Source organism: Musca autumnalis, unplaced genomic scaffold (genome assembly GCF_047663935.1).
Source record: "Musca autumnalis isolate F117 unplaced genomic scaffold, ASM4766393v1 scaffold_2, whole genome shotgun sequence".
NCBI lineage: Eukaryota > Metazoa > Arthropoda > Insecta > Diptera > Muscidae > Musca > Musca autumnalis.
In genome coordinates, this window is record NW_027411755.1 from 243190353 (window position 1) to 243214414 (window position 24062).

The window sequence follows — 24062 nt, forward strand, 5'->3', positions numbered from 1 at the left end:
AATGTTTTGGTATAGTCCCCTTATAGCGGTACCTTCCGATCTTCGGTATTTCGGATATTTAAGCCACATTTTCCAACTAAATTAGCTGTAATTTGGTACTTAGGGTTCTTAGTGGTCACAAAACATATTCACCAAAAATCGTGGACCTGGGTCCACGTTTGGGTATAGCCTCCATATAACGATACATTCCGATTTTCAGTATTTTGAGATTTAAGCTAAATTTTCCCAAAATCAATTATTTCGCCTGCAGTAATTAGTAATTTAGTATCTTCTATACCAAAAAGATGTGATTGTGTCATTCAGAATAGAGGATACGCAATGAAATATTGATTTCAATAGTTTTTGTTGTACCTCAAATTGGGGGGTGCTTTAGTTTTGTCCGCTTATATTTGCGACCTAAAATATTTTTTGAATTTTAACTTTTGTTTATTAAATTCTGAATTCCTTATTTTTGTATTTTCCAATTATAAAGATATAAATAAATAAAAAGAAAAATAAAATATAAATTTATAATTTAGTTTTTATAAAAAAATTATCATTTCAAAAAAATTTACTGGGGGGGTGCTTTAGTTTTGGCCGATACTGTATGTAATAATGAAGGTAAATCCCTGAAAACCCCGTTCTACTGTGGGTAATAAAAAAAATCGTTAAGAAATCCACGCTTCGAAAAAAATATTTTTTAAAAAATGCACGCTTCGAATTTTTTTTAAACAAATCAATGCTTCGAAAAATTATTTTTTAAACAAATCATATATCAAATATTTAAAAAAAAAGCACGCTTCGAAAATATGTTTTTTTAAAAAATCCTCGTTTCGAAAAAATATTTATTAAAAAATCTACGCGTCGAAAATGTGTTTTTTAAAAAATCCTCGTTTCGAAAATATATTTATTAAAAAATCCACGCTTCGAAAATATGTTTTTTAAAAAATCCTCGTTTCGAAAAAATATTTATTAAAAAATCTACGCTTCGAAAATATATTTATTAAAAAATCCACGCTTCGAAAATATGTTTTTTAAAAAATCCTCGTTTCGAAAAAATATTTATTAAAAAATCTACGCTTCGAAAATATATTTATTAAAAAATCCACGCTTCGAAAATATGTTTTTTAAAAAATCCTCGTTTCGAAAAAATATTTATTAAAAAATCCACGCTTCGAAAATATTTTTTTTTTAAAATCCTCGTTTCGAAAAAATATTTATTGAAAAATCCACGCTTCGAAAATATTTTTTTTTTAAAAAATCCAGGCTTCGAAAATATTTTTTTTTAAAAAATCCACGCTTCAAAAAAAAAAATTATAAAAAAATCCACGCTTCAAAAAAAAAAAATTATAAAAAAATCCACGCTTCAAAAAAAAAAAAAAAAAATATTAAAAATTCACGCTTCAAAAAAAAATTATTAAAAAATCCACGCTTTAAAAAAAATTATTAAAAACTCCACCAAAAACAATTATTAAAAAAACCACGCTTCAAAACAAAAAAAAAAAAATTAAAAAATTCACGCTTAAAAAAAATTATTAAAAAATCCAAGCTTCAAAAAAAAAAAAAAAATATAAAAACTCCACCATTGGAAAAAATACTTTTTATAAAATCCAAGCTTCGGAAAAAATACATTTTATAAAATCCACGCTTCAAATAATATTTTTTAAAAAACTTACGCTTCCAAAAATGCTTTTTAAAAACTCCACCCTTGGAAAAAATACTTTGTAAAAACTCAACCCTTAGAAAAAATACTTTTTAAAAAATCCAGGCTTCGGAAAAATACTTTTAAAAAAATTCACGCTTCGGAAAAATACTTTTTAAAAAATCCACGCTTCGAAATATATTTTTTAAAATATCCACGCTTGGAAAAAATACTTTTTAAAAAATCCAGGTTCGAAAAAATATTTTTTAAAAAATCCAAGCTACGAAAAAGTATTTTTTAAAAAATCCAGGCTTCGAAAAAACATTTTTAAAAAATCCACGATTGGAAAAAATATTTTTTAAAAAATCCACGCGTCGAGGAGATATTTTTTTTAAAAATCCACACGTCGAGGAGATAATTTTGTAAAAAATCCACATGTCGAGGATATATTTTTTAAAAAATCCACGCGTCGATGATATATTTTTTAAAAAATCCACGCGTCAAGGATTTATTTTTTAAAAAATCCACATGTCGAGGATATATTTTTTAAAAAATCCACGCGTCGAAGATTTATTTTTTAAAAAATACACACGTCGAGGAGATATTTTTTTTAAAAAATCCAGTCGTCAAGGTTATATTTTTTAAAAAAGCCACGTGTCGAGGCGATATTTTTTAAAAAATCCAAGCGTCGTGGATATATTTTTTAAAAGAGCCACGCGTCGAGGAGTTTTTTTTAAAAAATCCAAGCTTTGAACAAATAGTTTTTAAAAAATCCAAGCTTTGAAAAAATATTTTTTTAAAAAATCCAAGCTTTAAAAAAAATATTTTTTAAAAAATCCACGCTTTGGAAAAATATTTTTTTAAAAAATCCACGATTTGGAAAAATATTTTTTAAAAAATCCACGCTTCGAAAAAATATTTTTTAAAAAATCCACGCTTCGAAAAAATATTTTTTAAAAAATCCACGCTTTAAAGAAATATTTTTTAAAAATTCCACGCTTCCAAAAACTCTTTTTTTAATTCCACGCTTCGAAAAAATATTTTTTTAATTTCACGCTTCGAAAAAATATTTTTTAAATCCACGCTTCCAAAAACAATTTTTAAAAAATCCACGCTTCGAAAAAATATTTTTTAAATCCACGCTTCCAAAAACAATTTTTAAAAAATCCACGCTTCGAAAAAATATTTTTTAAAAAATCCACGCTCCGAAAAAATATTTTTTACAAAATCCACGCTTCGAAAAAATATTTTTTTAAAAAATCTACTTTTTAATAATCCACCCTTCGAAAAAATACTTTGTAAAAAATCTACTTTTTTAATAATCCACGCTTCGAAAAAAATACTTTTAAAAAACGAAAAAATACTTTTTAAAAAATCTACTTTTTTAATAATCCACGCTCCGAAAAAATACTTTTTAAAAAATCTACTTTCTTAATAATCCACCCTTGGAAAAAATGCTTTTAAAAAAATCCACGTTCGGAAAAATATTTTTTAAAAAATCCACGCTTCTAAAAAATATTTTGCAAAAAATCCACGCTCGGAAAAAATATTTTTTAAAAAATCCAGGCTTCGAAAAAATATTTTTTTTAAAAATCGACGCTTCAAAAAATATTTTTTTTTTTTAAAATGCACGCTTTGAAAACTATTTTTTTAAAAAATTCAGGCTTTGAAAAAATATTTTTTTGTTTTTTGAAATTTTGCCTGTTAGGGCGAAGATAATTTTTTTAATGATTTTATTAATTTTCTCGTTTTAGAGTTAAGCTTAATGATCTGAAATTATTTGCAAGTGAAAAAGGAAAGCCATGGACTCGAACCCACATAGTCACCAAATTACGTTACCTGGTTTCATTGGTGGTAAAGCAAATCTTCGGACGTATCGACTATGTAATGGCTTCTCTGTCCTAGAACTTATCGTTTTTCAAATGCAAATGTGTTTTTATACATTAACGGATGTTTGGCCGTTGTTTTTTGTTTTTAAATTCACGCTTTGAAAAATTTTTTTTTTTAAAAATACACGTTAAAAAAGTTTGTTTTTAAATAATCCACGCTTCGAAAAATATTTTTTAAAAAATCCACGCTTCGAAAAATATTTTTTAAAAAATCCACGCTACGAAAAAATATTTTTTAAAAAATCCACACTTCGAAAAATATTTTTTAAAAAATCCACGCTTCGAAAAAATATTTTTTAAAACATCCACGCTTCGAAAAAATATTTTTTAAAAAATCCACGCTTCGAAATATTTTTTTTTTTAAAATCCACGCTTCGAAAAAATATTTTTTAAAAAATCCACGCTTCGAAAAAATACTTTTTAAAAAATCTACTTTTTAATAATCCACCCTTCGAAAAAATACTTTGTAAAAAATCTACTTTTTTAATAATCCACGCTTCGAAAAAAATACTTTTAAAAAACGAAAAAATACTTTTTAAAAAATCTACTTTTTTAATAATCCACGCTCCGAAAAAATACTTTTTAAAAAATCTACTTTTTTAATAATCCACGCTCCGAAAAAATACTTTTTAAAAAATCTACTTTCTTAATAATCCACCCTTGGAAAAAATGCTTTTAAAAAAATCCACGTTTCGGAAAAATATTTTTTAAAAAATCCACGCTTCTAAAAAATATTTTGCAAAAAATCCACGCTCGGAAAAAATATTTTTTAAAAAATCCAGGCTTCGAAAAAATATTTTTTTAAAAATCGACGCTTCAAAAAATATTTTTTTTTTTTTAAATGCACGCTTTGAAAACTATTTTTTTAAAAAATTCAGGCTTTGAAAAAATATTTTTTTGTTTTTAAATTCACGCTTTGAAAAATTTTTTTTTTTTTAAAAATACACGTTAAAAAAGTATGTTTTTAAATAATCCACGCTTCGAAAAATATTTTTTAAAAAATCCACGCTTCGAAAAAATATTTTTTAAAAAATCCAAGTTTCGAAAAAATATTTTTTAAAAAATCCAAGTTTCGAAAAAATATTTTTTAAAAAATCCACGCTTCGAAAAAATATTTTTTAAAAAATCCACGCTTCGAAAAATATTTTTTAAAAAATCCACGCTTCGAAAAAATATTTTTTAAAAAATCCACGCTTCGAAAAAATATTTTTTAAAAAATCCACGCTTCGAAATATTTTTTTTTAAAAATCCACGCTTCGAAATATTTTTTTAAAAATCCACGCTTCGAAAAAATATTCTTAAAAAAATCCACGCTTCGAAAAAATACTCTTTAAAAAATCCACGCTTCGAAAAAAATTTTTTTAAGGAAAGCCGGCTCCAAAAAATTTTTTAAAAATCCACGCTTCAAAAATATACTTTTTTAAGAAACGGCTTCTTTACAAAATATTTTTTAAAAATCCATGCTTAGAGAAAATATTTTTTAAAAAATCCAGGTTAGAAAATTTTTTTTTTAAAAATCCAGGCTTCGAAAAAGTATTTTTTTTAAAAATCCAGGCTTCGAAAAAATATTTTTTAAAAAAATCCACGCTTAAAAGAAATATTTTTTTTTTTAAAAATCCACGCTTAAAAGAAATATTTTTTTAAAAAAATCTACGCTTAAAAGAAATATTTTTTTTAAAAAATTCACGCTTAAAAAATAATTTTTAAAAAATCTACGCTTCAAAACAATTTTTTTAAAGATCAATGCTTAAAAAAAATATTTTTAGACAAATCCACGCTTAGAAAAATATTTTTTTTTATAAATTCAAGTTTTGAAAAAAAACTTAAGAAAATCCAAGCTTCGAAAATATATATTTTTAAAAAATTCACTTGTCGAAAATATATTTTTTTAAAAAATTCACTTGTCGAAAATATATTTTTTAAAAAAAATCACGCTTTGAAAAAGTATTTTTTTAAAAAATCCAAGCATCGAAAAAATATTTTTTTAAAAAAATCCAAGCTTCGAAAAAATGTTGTTTAAAAAATCCACGCTTCGGATTTTTTTTAAAAATCAGAGATTCGGAAAAATATTTTTAAAAAAATCCACGCTTCGGAAAAATATTTTTAAAAAAGTCCACGCTTCGGAAAAATATGTTTAAAAAAGTCCACGCTTCGGAAAAATATTTTTAAAAAAGTCCACGCTTCGGAAAAATATTTTTAAAAAAGTCCACGCTTCGGAAAAATATTTTTTAAAAAATCCACGCTTCAAAAAAATGTTAAGGGTCAACGATTCAAAAAAATGTTAAGGGTCAACGCATCAAAAACTATTTTTTATAAAATTCAAGCTACGAAAAATTATTTTTCGAAAAAAATTTTGTTTAAAAAATCAACGCTTCAAAAAAATATTTTTTAAAAAATCCACGCTTCAAAAAATATTAAGGGTCAACGCTTCAAAAAAATATTTTTTAAAAAATCCACGCTTCAAAAAATATTAAGGGTCAACGCTTCAAAAAAATATTTTTTAAAAAATCCACGCTTCAAAAAAATGTTAAGGGTCAACGATTCAAAAAAATGTTAAGGGTCAACGCTTCAAAAACTATTTTGTATAAAATTCAAGCTACGAAAAATTATTTTTCGAAAAAATGTTTGTTTAACAAATCAACGATTCGGAAATTATTTTTTAAAAAATCCACGCTTCGGAAAATTATTTTTCGAAAAAATGTTTGTTTAAAAAATCCACGCTTCGGAAAAATATTTTTTAAAAATCCACGCTTAGGAAAAATATTTTTTTATAAATCCATGCTTCGAAAAAATAGTTTTTTAAAATACCACGCTTCGAAAAAAACACGCTTTTAAAAAATCCAGGCTTCAAAAAAGTATTTTTTAAAAAATCCACACTTCGAAAAAATATTTTTTAAAAAAATAATATTTTTTAAAAGTTCCACGAATTGAAAAAATTTTTCTTAAAAATCCACGCTTTGAAAAAAATATTCCTTAAAACATCAACGTTTCTAAAAAAAATATTTTTAATCTAATATTAGTGTTTATCTATTAAAACTCATTTTTTTTTTTGTAAAAAACGCTAAATGGACAACATTGAATGAGGTACCTATTTGGTATCCCTCCTATTAGTCTATTAGTGCTGTGCTGCTACTTTCACATAATCAATTTGTTGTTATTTTGTTATTGTTCTCATTTTGAAAAAAAGAGCTTGGTGTTTGATGTTCGTATAGTTAGTTCCACAGTGTGTCATGATCATTGGCCCTTAGCAGAGTAAATTTTTTGATCAAATAAACGTGAGTTAAAAAACGAAAACTGAAACCAAAACCAAAAAATAGAAATTAACGAGGGTGTAAAGTTTAGATTAATTAATTGGGTGGTGTCGTTATGCGTCTTTATTAAACAAATTGAAAACAAACAACAAGTGAATGAAGAACGTTGAAATTATAAAAATACCAACAAGTGGTCAATGGTGGTTAAAATAATAATACACAAATTAAAAAATAAAGCAAACATATTTTATGATTTATGATTCAAATTTGTTTCCATGATAATAGACGACGATTTAAAAACATAGAAAAGTTACATAATTGTGTGATAAAGAAAGTTTTTCAAATCTGTGTTTTAAAATCACCATTCAAAATTTAAAATAGAATTCCCAGCAAACACTTTTGAAAAATAAAACATGACCTTAAATCGATTTTAATAAAGAAAACAAAGACAACAATTTTCGATAAATAAAATATCGTAAGATTGTTGTACCGAAGCCTATATCAGGGAATATACTGTATATATAGTCATAATTTCAGTAACAAACAAATTCTAATTTATCTTCATTACCACTGTTTGTTGATATGTTGATATTGACGATGGAAAAAAATAACGTCAAATCAATTTTTGATTAAATATATGTGAATACGAGCATTTCTTATATGGCAGTTAATGCCATTTTTTAGTTGGTGTGTTATGTTATTGACTATCGTTGATAAATCAATAAAGTATGTACATGAAATGTCAAATACATTCATTTGTATGTATTCCAAATTTGCTAAAGATAACCACAATTCTAAATTAAAGGCGGAAATGTTTATAAATGCCCATAAAACACCTCTAGATATTCTCAATTAATGAACGTGCTTATAATAATTGTATTTTTAAAACTTAAAAAGTGTTAGTGTATTTGTAACAATAGAAAATCTTCCCAACCTGGCTCTGGCTGAAGGTAGTCATTATAAATGAGGAAAAGTAAAGCCTTAGAGACCAGCTGTATCAAGTCCAAAAATTTTACCGAGGAAAATTCTGAACCAGAACCAGGAGATTATATTATCTATCATAAGCAATTTTTTATAACTTATTATAAGGTGCAAACATTTTTCGACCGTAGATACTTCAATATACCGAAAATGGGCCTATACCAAAAAGTTGAACTATATTGAAACATTTTTTTACTGAGAACGTTTTGTGACTTCTGGGAATCTCAAATGCAAAATTACGGGTAGTTCCTTTAAACAATGTAGCTAAAACCCTCAAAATACTGAAAATCGGGAGGTACCGTTTTATGGGAGCTATATCAAAACATGGACCTATGTTCTCAAGTATTTGTGGACAAGTAACGTAACCATTGAGAACCTCAAATTTCAAATTACAGCTGGCTCGGTTAAAAGTTGTAGCTATAATCCTCAAAATACCGAACATCGGGATGTACTGCTATATGGGGCCTATTCCCAACCATGGACTTATCTTGGCGAGTTTTGGTGTACAAATTTCGTGACCACTTACTTACTTACTTAGTTGGCCCATTACAGAACATAGACCGAACTAAGAAAAGATCTCCATTCATCTCTGTTTTTCGCTTGACTTTTTGGAATACCGCGCCTTTTCATTTCTTCATCGACTTGTATGCTCCATTGAAGTTTAGGCCTCCCGATTCTGCGTGCACCGCCGTGTGGCATGTATTCATACGCCTTTTTAGCGGGTTCATCATCGCTCAATCCCATGATATGGCCTAGCTAAAGCAATCGTTGCATCTCGATACGTTTAACTATATTCATGTCTCTGTATAGCTCATATAGCTCGTGGTTCATACGACGTCGATATTCACCGTCAACGCAAATCGACCCGTAGATGTTTCGAAGAATTTTCCTCTCAAACACACCAAGCACTGCCTTATCTGCTTGCGCAAATACCCATGCTTCGGAGCCATACATTAGCACGGGTAGTATCAGCGTTTTGTATAGTGTTATTTTTGTTTGACGAGATGTGGCTTTGTTTTTAAATTGCTTACTTAGACCATAGTAGCATCTGTTGGCCAATACAATTCTTCTTCTTATTTCACAACTGATGTTGTTTGTTGTGTTTACGGAGGTGCCGAGGTAGACGAAGTCTTTTACTACCTCAATATTATAGGAACCAACTTCCACAGTCGGTCCGACCTCAATGGACGCATTGCGCGTCGACACCATCAACTTGGTCTTCTCACCGTTTACCGCCAGACCGGCTTTAGCAGATTCTCCTTCGACCTTTATAAAGGTATCAGTTACTTCTTTTACTGATCGGCCCATGATGTCTATATCATCAGCATAAGCAAGTAACATGTGACTATTGGTGTAGATTGTGCCACTTCTTTTGACGTTTACCTCTCGTATAACCTTTTCTAGCAGGATGTTGAAGAGGTCACACGAAAGGATGTCTCATTGTCTGAAACCTCTTTTGGTACCAAACTCTTCGGAGAGGTTCTTTCCTATTTTAACTGAGGACCTCGTGTCAGTTAAAGTCATTTTACAAAGCCGGAAGAGCTTTGCGGGGATACCAAATTCAGACATGGCTTGGAATACCTTGATCTTGGCCTTGGAATACCTTTGAACGCAGCGGGCTGTCGAAGGCTGCTTTATAATCGACAAAAAGGTGGTAGGTGTCGATCTGCATCTCTTGGGTCTTCTCCAGGATTTGCCGCAGGGTAAATATCTGGTCAATGGTGGACTTGCCATGTCTAAAGCTGCATTGGTATGGTCCAATTATCTCGTTGACCATAGGCTTTAGTCGTTCGCACAATATCCCTGACACGATCTTGTAGGCAATAGGAAGTAGACTTATGCCCCTATAGTTAGAACATACAGTCTTATCCCCTTTCTAATGGACGGGACACAGGATACTCAGGTTCCAATCGTCGGTTACTCGTTCTTCCTGCCAGATGGTGCTAACTAGCTGATGAATACACCTTATCAGCGTTTCGCCTCCGGTTTTGAACTGCTCGGCTGGTAAGCCATCGGCTCTTGCTGCCTTATTATTCTTCAGCCGATTTATTGCTGTCTTTACCTCATCTTGGCTGGGCGGTATACATTCAATACCATCTTCTGGGATTGGGACTGTGGTATCTTCGCCGTCTTCGCTGCTATTGGATACCAACAGCTTTGAAAAATGTTCTTTCCATATCTTAAGTACACTATCTGTATCAGTTACCAAATTACCTTGCTGGTCTCTACAGGAGGATGTGTCTGTACCAAAGTCATCAGTTTGATGCTTGACTCTTTGGTATAATTTTCGGACTTCATTCTGGCTCCTGTACATCTCGATTTTTTCCCACTCCCGCTTTTCCATTTCTATCTTTTTTCTGCGGAAAAGACGTTTCTCCTCTCTCCTTTTCTCCCTGTATTTCTCTCGTGCGCTACGTGTTGCTACGGATTGTAAAGTAGCCCTATATGCCGCATTTTTCTCTTCGGTGGCAGCACGACACTCCTTCCTGATCACACTATGGATTTCTTGGTGGAGGTCTCTGGTATCCAAGTATGGATTTTGCGGCTGTTTGCATGGAGTGGGCAATATTTTGCCATTGCGCTGATATGTTGTCGGGATGAGGAGTGCTTTGATTAAGCAATTGGGCTAGTTGAGTGGAATATGCTGTGGCTATCTGTTGTGATTGCAGCTTACCGATGTCTACCTTTCGTGGGTGCCACCGTGGTGCAATGGTATGCACGCCCGCCTTGCACACAGAAGGTCGGGGGTTCGATTCCCCGGCCAGGCAACATCAAACATTTTTCAACGGTGGCAAAATACCCCTCAGTAATGTTGGCGACATTTCCTGAGTATTTCAGCCTTGAAAAACTTCTCCATAAGTGGCGTCTTAAGACACGCCGTTCGGACTCGGCGATAAACAGTAGGTCCCATATCATTGAGCTAAATATGAATCGGGGTGCACTCATTGATATGAGAGAAGTCTCCCTTTTCCCGTATGGGATGTTGTGGAACAATGTTTTTTTTTAACTTTCGTGTTGTGCCTGTTCGTACCTTGTTTGCTACGTTTAAGCGGGTGCGTACCTTTGCTGCAACAAGGTAGTGGTCCGAATCCATGTTTGCGCCTCGGAACGATCGTACATCCAACACGCTCGATGAATGTGTTCCATCTATCACAACATTATCAATTTGGTTTCTTGTTTTCTGATCTGGAGACAGCCAGGTGCCCTTATGAATATCGAGATGATTAAATCTGGTACTGCTAACTACCATGTTTTTTTGCAGCTGCAAAGTCTATCAGCCTCATACCATTGTCAGATGTTTCACTGTGGAGGCTGAATTTCCCGACTGTTGGGCCAAAGATATTCTCCTTTCCAATTTTGGCATTAAAATCGCCTAGAATGATTTTAATGTCATGGGCAGGGCAACGGTCATATGTTTCTTCTAAGCGCTCGTAAAATATATCTTTGGTCTGTTTGTCCTTTTCTTCAGTGGGAGCATGACCGCAAATAAAGCTGATGTTGAAGAATTTAGCCTTAAATCGAATTGCAGCAAGTCTTTCATTCACATCATGCATTGTAAATTGTGGTGTTTCATCCTTTGATAGGACGTTGTAGTCTTCTCTTCGTCCTGTCACTATCAGGTTGCTCAACAAACTGTCGATAACTAACTTCTTCGGATTAGTGATCATGCGTAACGTCACCAAACATGACTGAGGTGCAATCTTCCTTCTTTCCAGGGTTCGAGAGTGACATAACCGTTGCACACCGTTGCAATTCTTCAGATGATTTAGCCACTTCTTCCGCTTATGCTCCCCGACCAATCTGTTAACTTCTTGTGTCAGCTCCTTGACTCTGGTGTCACTGGGGTTGGCTCGACGAAGCTCATCACGCTCACTTCGGGTATTCGACCAGCAGGTACGGCGAGCGGCTGCAGCAGCGATGATGTCACAGAACGTCCTTTCTGCTACCCGAACATCAGAAGGAATAAGCAGATCTCTGAAGCTTTGATTTTCTTTCTTTAAAATCCGTTCCTGTAGATATTTGGGTGCCAGATAAAATATTCTTTAAAAATCCACGACTGCGTTGTTTGAACACCAGAAAAAATATTCTTTAAAAATCCACGACTGCGTTGTTTGAACACCAGAAAAAATATTCTTTAAAAATCCACGACTGCGGTGTTGAATACCAGGAAAAAATATTCTTTAAAAATCCACGACTGCGGTGTTGAATGCCAGGAAAAAATATTCTTTAAAAATCCACGACTGCGGTGTTGAATACCAGGAAAAAATATTCTTTAAAAATCCACGCCTGTGGGTGCTTTGGCGCCAGGAAAACCATGATTTTATGTGTTTGGGCGCCAGAAAAAACATTCTTTAAAAATTCACGCCTGTGTGTATTTGGGCAGCAGGAAAAATATTTTGTAAAACCCACCAGAAAAAAATCTTCTGTAAAAATCCTCTCCTGTGGGTGTTTGGGCGCCAGAAAAAATATTCTGCAAAATTGCAGGCATGTTGGTGTTTGGGCGCCACAAAAAATATTCTTTAAAAATGCACACCTTCGGGTGTTTGGATACCAGTAAAAAATATTCCTTAAAAATACATGCCTGTGAGTGTTTTGGTTGCATCAAATAAATCTTTAAAAATCGGCGGTTTTGGAATCTCCATGTCACTCCAGGGGTGCTCAGTCAGCTTAACGTCGCCAAACGTGACTGATGTCCTCTCTTCCTTCTTTCAAGGGTTTGAGAGTGACTTTGAGATTTATTTATTCCGGCTGCAGCGTTGCAATTATTCAGATGATTTAGTCGCATGTTTCGCTTATGCTTACCGACAATCCAGTGTCAGCTCATTGACTCTGGGTTTAGTGGGGTTGGCACGACGAAACTCATCACACTAATTTGCTAATCCAGACGCCTCAGCTGGGAAGTTAGACCTCACTTCGGGTATTCGAACAGCAGATATATGGCGAACGGCTGCAATAGTGATGGAGTCTCAAAACGTCCTTTCTGCTACCCGAACATCAGAAGGAATAAGCAGATCTTTGAAGCGTTGATTAGTGAACTCTCTGAAACTAGGTCATTTAGCTTTCCCATGATAGATGAAAGTGCGGCGTTCAGAGGTGATCTGCTGATGTAAACAATTAGGGGGAGATGATCTAAGCCAAGTGAGACGACAGGTTGCCTGGTGGCGTCATTTCTCAGATCAGGTGACACGTTCGTTTTGTCTGGCAAACTGTGACACTCTCCGCTAATTCTGGCAGGGGCTGGGCAGGTCTTGTAATAAGAATGAGCGATGAAGCATCCACTAAAAAAAACCTATAAATACGGACCACATGGCGTTGCACCCAGAATTGGAAGGATAAGGCTTCGATGGAGTAAACGAGAAGAAGACGAATTATTATTATTTATTTTTATTCCGAATTGGGAACGAATATGAGCAAATAGAGGAGTGGAAATCATATCTTAGTTCGGCTTATGTTCTGTGTAGGGTATCGTTAGAAAAACATGTTTTTCTTCCCGGTGATTTCGACGAGTTAGATGTACTCCAATGTCTGCTACAACCACATGTGGGGCGTTATGTACGGCAAGTTGTACCTCTTCCATTGTGGTCACTGCATCGATGTCTTGTACCTCGATCATTGCCTTCGGTTTTCTTTCCTCTACTGTAGCTGCATCCTTTAGAGATAATTTTATTGCCTCATAGAACTTTTCTCGTTCTCCTCCTTTCTCCATCACCATGACGATTGTTCCCGTTTTGGTTTTGCTGATGGATGTTGTTGCAACATGTGCTTCCTCAGGTTTCACATTTTTTCTGATATTTTTTAAAACAGCATCTGGACGGTTCTTTGCGAATTTCTCTTGTGTTTTGACGTTTAAAGTGTTTGTGGGACTAAACACACATCATCAACCGCTTTTTTGGGCTTGCTCGCTTGTCGCTCATTTCGTGGTCATTTAATTGGCCTGGCTACGCACACAAGTGCTCATAAGGTCATGTTTCAACCCTCGCGAGGACCTTACTGCTTGCAAAGGCACCCTTGGGGTCAAAGAAGGGTAAAGATAACGGCTCTGAGTTGGGACCCACCAAGATGATGAACATTGAAACCCCCAAGGAGAACTTGCGTTTCGCAAGGGTTCTAGAACCAGGCGTACACCGGTGAACACGCCTACAGTAGCACCAGAACCAGTGGAATGTTCACAGAGCCACGAACAAACCTCACAACAAAATACAGGAGCACCACCAACAGCAGCACCTTTTAACTCCCCTAGGTCCCGGTCCACACTAGCGTGAATTTCATTAAAACACAAGTGCTCATAAGGTCATGTTTCAGCCCTCGCGAGGACCTTATTGTTTGCAAAGACACCCTCGGGGTCAAAGAAGGGCAACTGCCTAACGAGTAAAGATAACGGCTCTGAGTTGGGACCCACCAAAATGATGAACATTGAAACCCCCAAGGAGAACTTGCTTTTCGCAAGAGTTCTAGAACCAGGCGCACACCGGTGAACTCGCCTACAGTATCACCAGAACCAGTCGAATATTCACTGAGCCACGAACAAACCTCACAACAAAATACAGAAGCACCACCAACAGCAGCACCTTATAACTCCCCGAAGTCCCGGTCCACACTAGCGTGAATTTTATTAAAAAATATCATAAGTTATGCGTTTCTAGATCGAGTTCCATAGTAGAGTAAAATCATGAAATTGCTGCAGTGAGGAATTCGATCTTAGAATGCCTAAAATCATGAAATTTCTTAATAAAATTCACGCCAGTGGACCAGGGCTAAGCAAGAGTTCGTTTTCCAAATGAGCATCGGCGGAGGAAGTCCTCGGAAAGTGCCACATTGTCCTGCGGAAAATTAAAGGGGCAATTAGCAAACAACGGAACATCAGCAGAGACGTCCAAAATGGAGTATAGGAACTAGACGAACCACTAGACGTAATCTATGATTGTCGACGAAATTGGAAAGCAGCTGGAAAGAACGGCAAGATAGCAAGCCCAAAAACGGTTGATGATATGTGTTTGGTCCCACCAACATCTCAAACATCACATCACAAGAAAAGCGCTCCTAGCCCCGTTGAGACTAATCCGGAGAAGAAGCACAAAAAGGAAGCAGCAGAAGTCCGCCAAGAAGTGGTACCGGGTATATCCCAAACAGCAGACAAATCTAAATGACAAACTGTAGTCAAAAAGTAGAAACCGTCCTACTCTGATGTTTTAAAAAATATCAGGCAAAATGTGAAACCTGAGGAAGCAGATGTTGTAATAAGATCCATCACCTGGTGATGGAGAAGGGATGAGAACGATAAAAGTTCTGTGAGGCAATAAAATAACCTCTGAAGGATGCAGCCACTGTAGAAGAAAGACAGACTGATGGCAATGATCTAGGTACAACCTCGCGAAGACCTCACTGCTTGCAAAGGCACCCTCGGGGTCAAAGAAGAGCAACTGTCTCACGAGTAAAGATAATGGCTCTGAGTTGAAACCCTCAAGGAGAACTTGTATTTCGCAAGAGTTCTACAACCAGGCGCACTCCGGTGAACTCGCCTACAGTAGCACCAGAACCAGGGGAATGTTCACAGAGCCATGAACATACTTCAGAAAAAAATACAGGAGCACCACCAACAGCAGCACCTTATAACTCCCCTAAGTCCCGGTCCACACTAGCGTGAATTTTATTAAAAAAATATCATAGTTATCCGTTTCTAGATCGAGTTCCATAGTAGAGTAAAATCATGAAATTGCTGCAGTGGGGCATTCAATCTAAGAACGCCTAAATTCATGGACCGGGACTAAGCAGGAGTTCGTTTTCCAACTGAGAGCATCGGAGGAGGAAGCCCTCGCAAAGTGCCACATTGTCCTACGGAAAATGAGAGAGGCAATTAGCAAACACCGGAACATCAGCAGAGACGTCCAAAATGGAGTATAGGAACTAGACGAACTACTAGACGTAGTCTATGATTATCGGCGAAATTGGAAAGCAGCTGAAAAGAACGGCAAGCTAGCAAGCCCAAAAAACGGTTGATGACGTGAAAACAAGAAAAGCGCGCCTAGCCCCGTTGAGACTAATCCGGAGAAGAAGGACAAAAATAAAATGATCTCTGAAGGATGCAACCACAGTAGAAGAAAGACAGACCGAAGGCAATGATCTAGGTACAAGACATCGATGCAGTGACCACCGTGGAAGAGGTAAACTTGCCGTACATAACGTCACACAAGTGGCTGCTGTAGCAGACATTGGAGTACGTCTAACTCGTCCAAATTACCGGGAACAAAGACGTGCTTTCTTAACGATACCTGTATACGAAGTTAACAAAGGTGGCACTTTACAGAACATAATCGAAACTAAGATACGATTTTCTTATGTGCTCCTTTTCGTTCCCAATTACAAACAACGGAACATCAGCAGAGACGCCCAGAATGGATTATAGGAACTAGACGAACTACTAGACGTAATCTATGATTGTCGGCGAAATTGGAAAGCACCTGAAAAGAACGGCAAGCTAGCAAGTCCAAAAAGCGGTTGATGACGTGTGTTCAGTCCCACCAACATCTCAAACATCACATCACAGGAAAAGCGCGCCTAGCCCCGTTGAAACTAATCCGGAGAAGAAGCACAAAAATAAAGCAGCAGAAGTCCGCCAAGAAGTGGTGTCGGGTATAACCCAAACAGCAGACAAATCTAAATGACAAACTGTAGTTAAAATGTAGAAAAATAGACCAACGAACCGTCCTACTCTGATGTTTTAAAAAATATCAAGCAAAATGTGAAACCTGAGGAAGCAGATGTTGCAATAAGATCCATCAGCAAAACCAAAACCTCCTGGTGATGGAGAAAGGATGAGAACCAGAAAAGTTCTGTGAGACAATAAATTGATCTCTGAAGGATGCAGCCACAGTAGGAGAAAGACAGACTGAAGACAATGATCTAGGTACAACCTCGAGAAGACCTCACTGCTTGCAAAGGCACCCTCGGGGTCAAAGAAGGGCAACTGTCTCACGAGTAAAGATAATGGCTCTGAGTTGAAATCCTCAAGGAGAACTTGTATTTCGCAAGAGTTCTAGAACCAGGCGCACAACGGTGAACTCGCCTACAGTAGCACCAGAACCAGTGGAATGTTCACAGAGCCATGAACAAACCTTAGAACAAAATACAGGAGCACGAACAACAGCAGCACCTTATAACTCCCCTAAGTCCCGGTCCACACTAGCGTGAATTTCATTAGAAAAATATCATAAGTTATGCGTTTCTAGATCGAGTTCCATAGTAGAGTAAAATCATGAAATTGGTGCAGTGGGGCATTCAATCTAAGAACGCCTAAATTCATGGACCGGGACTAAGCAGGAGTTCGTTTTCCAAATGAGAGCATCGGAGGAGGAAGCTCTCGCAAAGTGCCACATTGTCCTACGGAAAATGAGAGAGGCAATTAGCAAACAACGGAACATCAGCAGAGACGTCCAAAATGGAGTATAGGAATAAGACGAACCACTAGACGTAATCTATGATTATGGGCGAAATTGGAAAGCAGCTGAAAAGAACGGCAAGCTAACAAGCCCAAAAAACGGTTGATGACGTGAAAACAAGAAAAGCGCGCCTAACCTTGTTGAGACTAATCCGGAGAAGAAGCACAAAAAGAAAGCATCAGAAGTCCGCCAAGAAGTGGTGCCGGGTATATCCCAAACAGCAGACAAATCTAAATGGCAAACTGTAGTCAAAAAGTAGAAAAAGAGACCAAAGAACCGTCCTTTTCTGATGTTTTAAAAAATATCAGGCAAATTGTGAAACCTGAGGAAGCAGATGTTGCAATAAGATCCATCAGCAAAACCAAAACCTCCTGGTGATGGAGAGAGGATGAGAACGAGAAAAGTTCTGTGAGGCAATAAATTGATCTCTGAAGAATGCAGCCACAGTAGAAGAAAGACAGACCGAAGGCAATGATCTAGGTACAAGACATCGATGCAGTGACCACCGTGGAAGAGGTAAACTTGCCACACATAACGTCACACAAGTGGCTGCTGTAGCAGACATTGGAATACATCTAACTCGTCCAAATCACCGGGAACAAAGACGTGCTTTCTTAACGATACCCGTATACGAAGTTAACAAAGGTGGCACTTTACAGAACATAATCGAAACTAAGATAAGATTTCGTCTATGTGCTCCTTTTCGTTCCCAATTACAAACAACGGAACATCAGCAGAGACGCCCAGAATGGATTATAGGAACTAGACGAACTACTAGACGTAATCTTTGATTGTCGGCGAAATTGGAGAGCACCTGAAAAGAACGGCAAGCTAGCAAGTCCAAAAAGCGGTTGATGACGTGTGTTTAGTCCCACCAATATCTCAAACATCACATCACAAGAAAAGCGCGCCTACCCCCGTTGAGACTGATCCGGAGAAGAAGCACAAAAAGAAAGCAGCAGAAGTCCTCCAAGAAGTGGTGCCGGGTATATCCCAAACAGCAGACAAATCTAAATGGCAAACTGTAGTCAAAAAGTGAAAAAAAGGACCAAAGAACCGTCCTATTCTGATGTTTTAAAAAATATCAGGCAAAATGTGAAACCTGAGGAAGCAGATGTTGCAATAAGATCCATCAGCAAAACCAAAACCTCCTGGTGATGGAGAAAGGATGAGAACGAGAAAAGTTCTGTGAGGCAATAAATTGATCTCTGAAGAATGCAGCCACAGTAGAAGAAAGACAGACCGAAGGCAATGATCTAGGTACAAGACATCGATGCAGTGACCACCGTGGAAGAGGTAAACTTGCCATACATAACGTCACACAAGTGGCTGCTGTAGCAGACATTGTGAATAAAGTTGACGTCTTGTTGGTAGAGCCACATAAATAATCCAACAGGAACATCAACGAGCAGAGTGGGCTGTATTTTGATATTAATTATTCCTCATAGCCAATGAGGAATAATTTGCGGTGAAATGAGGAGAGAAGTAAAACACAAGAGTTAGTTTTTTTCAATAGACGTTATAAAGCGTTATTCAATTTATTAAATATAAAAACGTTAGAGACGAGAAGAGATGCTTACCAGTCGGTTAGTGCAAGAGAAGTGATTTTTATTGAAAGAGAAGAGTTCTGGTAAAGCAAAGATAAAAACATAGAGCAAAGAGGAGATGTGAAATAAGTACAATTCAGTAACGTTAAATATAGAATGACTTCAAGATATAATTATATGTGGTCTACATTAAGAGGGTTCAAATATAATCTAACTTCTAGCACATTTTGCAATGGTTTAAACGAAGTTTGAACACATTGGAATACATCTTACTCGTCCAAATTACCGGGAACAAAGACGTGCTTTCTTAACGATACCCGTATACGAAGTTAACAAAGGTGGAACATAATCTAAACTAAGATAGAACATAATCTAAACTAAGATTTCCTCTATGTGCTCCTTTTTCGTTCCCAATTAGGAATTAAAATAAATAATAATTAGTCTTCTACTTCTATACTCCATCGAAGTCTCATTCTACCAATTCTGCGGGTACCGCCAAAAAGTAACTACGTATTTCTGGTGACATAACCATATTAAAATATTGGGTTCGTATGTCGATTTGTTTGCTGGGTAACTTTGCTTATCCATTTTTATCCTTCTAACTCGTAACATAACCTCGTTAGTCTCTTTTCCCTTTTTACAGAAAAACTATGTTTATATGTATATTCTCAAGTGTATGTATGCTGATAACCGTAATAGATTGTTCAGCGTTGATTTAATGATATAATTTATTTAAGTTTTTTTTTAACAATTTATGACTTACAAACATTTTCCTCCATCTATTCCCTTTTAGTAACCATGGCTGCGGAAGTACCCAGAATTGCTGATCTTGCTTCGGTACTAGAACCCCATTTGAATGGTGGTAAATTGGTGTCATATACAAGTCGTTATCTCACCAAACCTGGTGATAATTATGGCAGTGTAATGTTGGCGCTGACGGCAAATATTGAGAAGCCTTCAGGTGAAACTGAAGATATTCCTTTGATTGCAAAATTGCCACCCATTACAAATGATTTATTCTGGCAAATGTTTCAACCTGAGCGTACCTGTCTAACGGAAAATGCTGTTTACAAATATTTAAGTTCCGCCTTACGTGATATACAATTGGAAGCTGGTATTCCCGAGACGGAAATTTTTGATGGTTTTCCAAAATACTATGGCAGCAGGATTTCTCTCAATCCCGATGCGGAGAAAGTTGATCGTGATGCCCTTTTGTTGCAGGAGAATTTACAAACATCTGGGTTTAAGGCTGGAAATCGCCAGGTATTTTTCAATTTGGAACAAACCAAATTTATTCTTTTGGAATTGGCCAAGTTCCATGCCTTGCCCATAGCCTTGAGACTCAAGAAACCGGAGTTTTTCGATAAATATATTAGACCATATTTCCACAGATTTAATATGAATAATATGCCACAAGAAATGAAGGAGACAATGGATTCGGTAAGGTTTTGTTGGTTGGTACTGCTTGGAATTTCGGATAAAATTACAACCTGATTTCCCTCTTATTTTGTCTTTAGGATCTCTACAAGGAAATTGCCATTGCCACCGACAACAATGAGAACTACATTAACCGTTTCAAGGAACTGATGAAGGAATATGATGAATTTCTATCCCAACCAGATGCCAAAGATGATTTATACACCACAATTTCCCATTGTGATTTATGGATCAATAATTTAATGTTGAAATATGGTTTGTAGTTTATCCCATATCCACCTGAAGTTATTTTAATAAGATTGTTTCCATTTTTATTTCAGATGAAAATGGTGTTGCCACAAAAGTTAAATTTGTTGATTTCCAAATTGCCCAATATGAAAGTGTGGCCCATGACATTATCTTCTTGTTATTCTCCAGTGTGGAAGTTCCCGTATTGGAGGAACATATGGATGAATTTTTAATATTGTATTATAATGCCTTTATTGATTGCTTGAAATCCGTGAATGTGCCCACAGAGCAGTATTCGTTATTGGGGTAAGTAAGAAAAGAAATCGCATGGAACAATGATCGTGGATTTTTTAAAGAATATTTTTTGAGCAGCTCTCAAACCAACAATCGTGGATTTTTGAAAGAATTTTTTGAGAAGCTCTCAAACCAATAATCGTGGATTTTTTATAATTTAATTTTGAGCAGCTCTCAAACAATAATCGTGTATTTTTAAAGAATATTTTGGAGGCATTAATAGGCTAATACTCGTGGATTTTTTAAATAATGGTTTTAAGGGGACGAACAGACCGAATATATATTTTATGAGCGCCTAGAAGAAACATATGACCGTTGTCCTGCCCATGACATTAAAATTATTCTAGGCGATTTTAATGCCAAAATTGGAAAGGAAAATATCTTTGGCCCAACAGTCGGAAAATTCAGTCTCCACAATGAAACATCTGACAATGGCATGGGGCTGATAAACTTCGCAGCGGCAAAAACATGGTAGTTAGCAGCACCAGATTTAAACATCTCGACATCCATAAGGGCACCTGGTTGTCTCCAAATCAGAAAACAAGAAATCAAATTGATCACGTTGTGATAGATGGAAGACACTCATCGAGCGTGTTGGATGTGCGTTCGTTCCGAGGAGCAAACATAGACTCGGACCACTACCTTGTTGCAGCAAAGGTACGCACCCGGTTAAACGTAGCCATACTTGGATACCAAACACCTCAACCAAGGAATCCATGGTATGATCAGGGGTGTTGTGCTGCTAGCGAAGAGAAAAATGCGGCATATAGGGCTACTTTACAATCCGTAGCAACACGTAGCGCACGAGAAAGGTATCGGGAGAAAAGGAGAGGGGAGAAACGTCTTTTCCGCAGGAAAAAGAGAGAGTTGGAAAAACGGGAGTGTGAAAAAATCGAGTTGTACAGGAGCCAGAATGTAGTCCGAAAATTCTACCAAATAGTGAAGCATCAAACTGATGGCTTTGGTACAGGCATCTCTTCCTGAGAGACCAGCAAGGTAATCTGGTAACTGATACAGATAGTGTGTTCAGGATATGGAAAGAGATTTTTTCAAACCTGTTGGTATCCAGCGAATACGACGAAGATACCACAGATCCAATCCCAGAAGATGGTATTGAATGTATACCACCCAGCCAAGAGGAGGTAAAGTCAGCAATAAACCGGCTGAAGAATAATAAGGCAGCAGGAGCTGATGGCTTACCAGCCGAGATGTTCAATACCGGAGGCGACACGCTGATAAGGTGTATTCATCAGCTAGTTAGCACCATCTGGCAGGAAGAACGAGTACCCGACGATTGTAACCTGAGTATCCTGTGCCCCGTCCATAAGAAAGGGGATAAGACTGTATGCTCTAACTATAAGGGCATAAGTCTACTCCCGATTGCCTATAAGATCGTGTCAGGGATATTGTGCAAACGACTAAAGCCTATGGTCAACGAGATAATTGGGCCATACCAATGCGGCTTTAGACCTGGCAAGTCCACCATTGACCAGATATTTACCCTGCGGTAAATCTTGGAGAAGACCCAAGAGATGCAGATCGACACCTATCACCTTTTTGTCGATTATAAAGCAGCCTTCGACAGCCCGCTACGTTCAAAGGTATTCCAAGCAATGCCGGAATTTGGTATCCCCGCAAAGCTTATTCGGCTTTGTAAAATGACTCTAACTGACACAAGATCTTCAGTTAAAATAGGAAAGAGTTTTCAGAGGTTTCAGGCAAGGAGACAGCCTTTCGTGTGATCTTTTCAAAACAAACGGCAAACGTCAAAAGAAGTGACACAATCTACACCAATAGCCACATGTTACTTGCTTATGCTGATGATATAGACATCATGGGACGATCAGTAAAAGAAGTAACTGATAACTTTATGAAGGTCAAAGGAGAATCTGCCAAAGTGGGTCTGGCGGTAAACGGCGAGAAGACCAAGTTGATGGTGTTAAAGTTGGTTCCTATAATTTTGAGGTAGTAAAAGACTTCGTATACCTCGTCACCGCCGTAAACACAACAAACGACACCAGTTGTGAAATAAAAAGACGAATTGTATTGGCCAACAGATGTTACTTTTGCTTAAGTAAGCACTTCAAAAACAAAGCCACAACTCGTCAAACAAAAATAACTCTTTACAAAACACTGATACTACCCGTGCCGTGGTTCCGAAGCCTGGGTACTTGCGCAAGCAGATAAGGCAGTGCTAGGCGTGTTTGAGAGAAAAATTATTCGAAAGATCTACAGATCGATCTTCGTTGACATCAATATAGTTAAACGTATCGAGATGCAGCGATTGCGTTGGCTAGGCCATATAATAAGAATGAGCGATGATGAACCCGCTAAAAAGGCGTATAAATTCGAGCCACATGGCAGTGCACGCAGAATTGGCAGGCCCAAGAATAGATGGTGCAAACAAGTGGAAGATGACAAGGCGCGGTATTCCAGAAAGGGAAGCACTACAGAGAGAGAATTGGAGATCTTTTCTTAGTTCGGTCTATGGAACAAATGTTCTGTAATGGGCCAGCTAAGTAAGTAAGTTTTAAGGGGCTATCAGGCCAATACTCGTGGATTTTTAAAATAATATTTTTGAGGAGCTTTCTGTCGAATTGTTTAAATTATTTTTTTAAAAAGCGTTCTATTCAAATTTTTAAATAATATCCTGAGGAGCTGATTCTTTTTTATTTGTTTTTAAGAAATATTTATAACCTTCTTTATTTCCAGTTTCATGAAGGAAATTCACCGCAGTGCTCCCGTTGAAATTTGTCATGCCACATTTATGACTAAAATTTTGTTAGCCGATAACAGCACAATGCCGGATGATTACAAAGATATGGACATGAATGTAATGAGCAAAAATGTTGGTGGAAAGAAAATCAAAGAGAAGATTATTGAGATTATACGCTTGGCTGAAAAATTCAAGCTCTTATATAAAGACTAAAATCATTAGTTTTAATTATGACGCAATAAAGTTTTAATTATAAGTAAACAAAATGTAAAACAAAATAGTAAAATTTTTGTAAAAGTAAAGTGCAACAAGTAAAAGACAATAATTGTAATGATATTTAATTGTTAGTGTATGCGAAAACCAAAATTAAACAGACAGAACTAATATTATTTACTGATGAATTTGTAATAATTGGTAAGGAAATTAGTTTTATACACTAACCACTCCACAAAAGTTTGCCTTTAACAAATATCGATGATTCATTATTCCAAATTCGAAAGGCAAATTCAAAATTGCTGGGTCACAACCGTACAATATAGTAAATACAATAATTTGTCTAAAATTAGAAATCCGAATTATCAGATTCTGGTTATTGAAAACAAAAATATAATTAAAATGTAATTTGATGAAATATCCAAAAGAAACATATAAAATTTGGTAT

The 24062-nt window shown here is 35.9% G+C and overlaps 1 protein-coding gene across 1 annotated transcript; it reads left to right on the plus strand.

Annotated features, from left to right (window-relative positions):
• The first annotated feature begins 6624 nt into the window (after positions 1-6624).
• LOC141395406 (uncharacterized) lies at positions 6625-24054 on the plus strand. The gene is made up of 5 exons (XM_073971221.1): positions 6625-6785; positions 19520-20166; positions 20244-20418; positions 20484-20697; positions 23398-24054. The coding sequence occupies exons 2-5, from the start codon at positions 19525-19527 to the stop codon at positions 23612-23614; spliced, it is 1248 nt and encodes a 415-aa protein (XP_073827322.1). The 5' UTR covers positions 6625-6785; positions 19520-19524; the 3' UTR covers positions 23615-24054.
• The last annotated feature ends 8 nt before the right edge of the window (positions 24055-24062 follow it).